Here is a 2,970-nt window from a genome sequence, read left to right on the forward strand (position 1 = left end):
TTTATATACAATAATATAATTATATATACATAATATATATTGTATATAATTTATATCTGAACCATACAAGTGTTCGCTTGTATGTATCTTACAGATGCGGCCACTCACCTGTACACGCTGAAGTGTATGTACAGCTCAGCCGCGACAACAATGAGGGCCAGCAGCGCGGAGAAGTCGCGCAGCATCAACAGCCACCTGCTGGCGCTTCTGCTTCTGCTTCTGCTGCTGCTGCTGCTGCTGCTGCTGCTGCTGGTAGGCATTGGGAATTTGTAGTTGAGTCTGTCTACCTCGCTGGCCTCTCGCCATGCTTTGTGCATGCGCTGGATGGTGTGACGCTTTGATGCGCCTATTGTTCGGGTGTACATCCACCTGCCTATCTGCAGAATGAGAGCTGCAGGGATCACCGACTGCAGCACTTGATTTATTTCTCCGCCCCACTGCAGCAACTGGGACCCCAGGAGGCGGACCCCCTCCAGCACCGCCACAGCCTCTCCCAGCATCCGTACAGAGTCCCTCACACATGTCTGTACACTCGGTTCGCTCTGCTCCTGTCTCGCTCCATGCGTCTGTCGGGCGCTGAAGGGGCCCTGCGGCTGCATGTAAGCCAAAGAGGGGGGCCCGTAGAAAGCCCCAGGGCCGCTGCAGCCGGGAGGCTGCATTGTACCACGACGAGGTTAGTGGAGCTGGTGATTTCAGGAAAACGAAATGCTGCTGTTGCTGCTGCTGCCGCTGCTGCGGCTTCGGCTGTGCAGCACAACCGGTCCTGTGGGGGGGGAGGTCAGGCCTTTTGAAATGGTTTTTCTCATGTATATGAATGAATTAAAAGTAAATTACTGGAAAGTGACGACAAATAGCATCAGCTGCGGCTGCTTGCTGTTCTCACTTGGCGCTGCACAGACACCCCAGCAGCGCCGGCTGTACGTACAGCCGGGCCCTCCATAGACTTGATCACAAGCGGCAAAACTTTAAAGCAAAATAATCAAAAATAAAACAATTCTATTTAATAAATATAACTGCTATTGAAAGTCGATAGAGACAAATACAAACAAAAGTCAAACGCAGCAACAAAACTCGGGGCTTGCTGCCGCTGTATCGGTGTCGTCTTGGGTAGTTGTTGGGTCTATCTACGCCAAATTTATTCGCATATAAATACATATAAATACAGAAATATACATAAATACATGAACTTTCTATCTATAGCAATTTAGCTCGACCAGTGAAGGCCCCCCGCTGCATGGGGGGCCAACTGTAGTGTACGAGTTTCTACTACTACTACTAAGCCGTGTTACTACGATCAACCTGTAGCTGCGTGCCATCTCTCCGCTTTACCGAGCGCACATCTCACAAAAGACGTCAGAAAACAACTGTAAACCCCTAAAATAAACACGAATTCTCTTTTATAGACCCTACAAAACACGAAAATATATTCTCGTTTCGGCAGCGGGCGGCTGTTGCACACTCTCTACCGTAGTGACCCAGACCTCTATACACCTCCTGCAGCTCTCGCCTCTCCTCTGAGCTCTTGGGTCTGCCGAGAGACAACCCAGGGCCGCATGCGCTTTGCCCTGACACCGGCGAGATACAACTCCTAAACCCTAAACCCTAAACCCTAAAACCCTAAACCCTTGTGGCACTGGCGCAGGTGTACACTTCGGTGCTGTTCTTGCCATACTAAGTTGAAACAGCAGTTTCCGCCTGCGAAATTTCTCTTCTGCGGGGGCTATAGGGGCTAGATCATCGGCTGCAGCCCTCCAACTTGTTTTTTTTTTTCGTACTTTGTTCTGTTACTGCCCATCTGTGTTTAGCTGAAACATTCTTTAAGAAGTAACCAACGAAGTCTTCTGCTAAAATCTGGGGTCCCCGTGCCGCGACCCGACTGGAGTCAGCCGCGTAGGCGTTTCAGCCGCCATTCCCCTTGTTAGCTGCAATTTGGTGGTGAATGAGGGCTGCTCGGTTTACCGTGCAGCAGCACTTTGTTCAAGGGTTCCTAGTTCCGTCGAGTAGCACAATCATTTCAATGGCTTTCATAAAGGGAGCCCGAGAGAGAAAGCAATGTAGTTGGGATGCAACGACACCTTGATCGATGAATGTTGGTTCATGACGCATGCGGAAATTTGTTGGCTAGCAGGATTTGTTTCTATTCGCTTGTAGCTGAAGCTGCAGCAGCAAAAGCAGCTGCAGCTGCTGCATCGCATACCCGCAATGAAATTGCATTGCAGCTGCAGTGACTACGCGAGATGCATGCATCCTGATGCTGCAGCACTGACCTTCCGCCAAGAACAAAGAGGGTTTTAGTTGAAGCTGCTTCGCCGCATCATTTTCCTAGCCTGATTTGTATTCGTAGCTGAATTAGTCGAAACAGTGCTCATGCGTGAATACTCCACAGAGTTCAGAATCTTAGCTTTCTTTCGATCTTTGTGCAAACATATAGACATATGTTTATATATATATATATATATATATATATATATATATATATATATATATGTATATATATGCCTCTTAGATCTGTAGCTGTTAGTAGACAAGCTTGTTGTGTGCGTATTGCTCCGTTGGTCGTTTTTAGGGCCATTTGTAGATGGATGCAAACGGATCGCGAGCGCATATCCAGTTTATGCAATATATCTATCGCTATAATATGCAAAAACAATTAGTTACATGACCCTCATGCAGCAACTCGGGCGTAGGCGCAGGTGTATCCACCGCATGGCCCCGTGCGGCCGGGCTCAGACTCCACACAAACACCCTGCATGGGCAAAACCCAAAGGATAAGAAACAGCGTTAGTGCAATGAACAGAGAAAACAACTACAGAAAGGTGGGGCCATCGGAATCAATGAAAGGAAACTCGGAACGATGGCAGCACTGCTCCGTGTAGACCACCGAGACAACGTCAGTGGTCAGAGGACCATTGCCCCTCCACTACTTAATAGCTTTAAACTATACAAAGTAGACAGTAAACATTACTTATA

General features: G+C 48.0%; 1 protein-coding gene across 1 annotated transcript in view; it reads right to left on the reverse strand.

Moving 5' to 3' along the window:
- EMH_0002320 (uncharacterized protein) overlaps window positions 1–659 on the reverse strand; it is a gene marked incomplete at both ends in the record, with an annotated part of 919 nt that extends 260 nt beyond the window's left edge. The window contains one exon of the mRNA XM_013495958.1: window positions 109–659. Within this exon, the coding sequence (XP_013351412.1) occupies window positions 109–659 (551 nt within the window). The remainder of the gene's footprint in view (window positions 1–108) is intronic.
- Window positions 660–2,970: the final 2,311 nt, after the last annotated feature.

Source organism: Eimeria mitis, genomic scaffold, assembly GCF_000499745.2.
Source record: "Eimeria mitis Houghton genomic scaffold, Emh_scaff184, whole genome shotgun sequence".
In the NCBI taxonomy this organism is placed as follows: Eukaryota; Apicomplexa; class Conoidasida; order Eucoccidiorida; family Eimeriidae; genus Eimeria; species Eimeria mitis.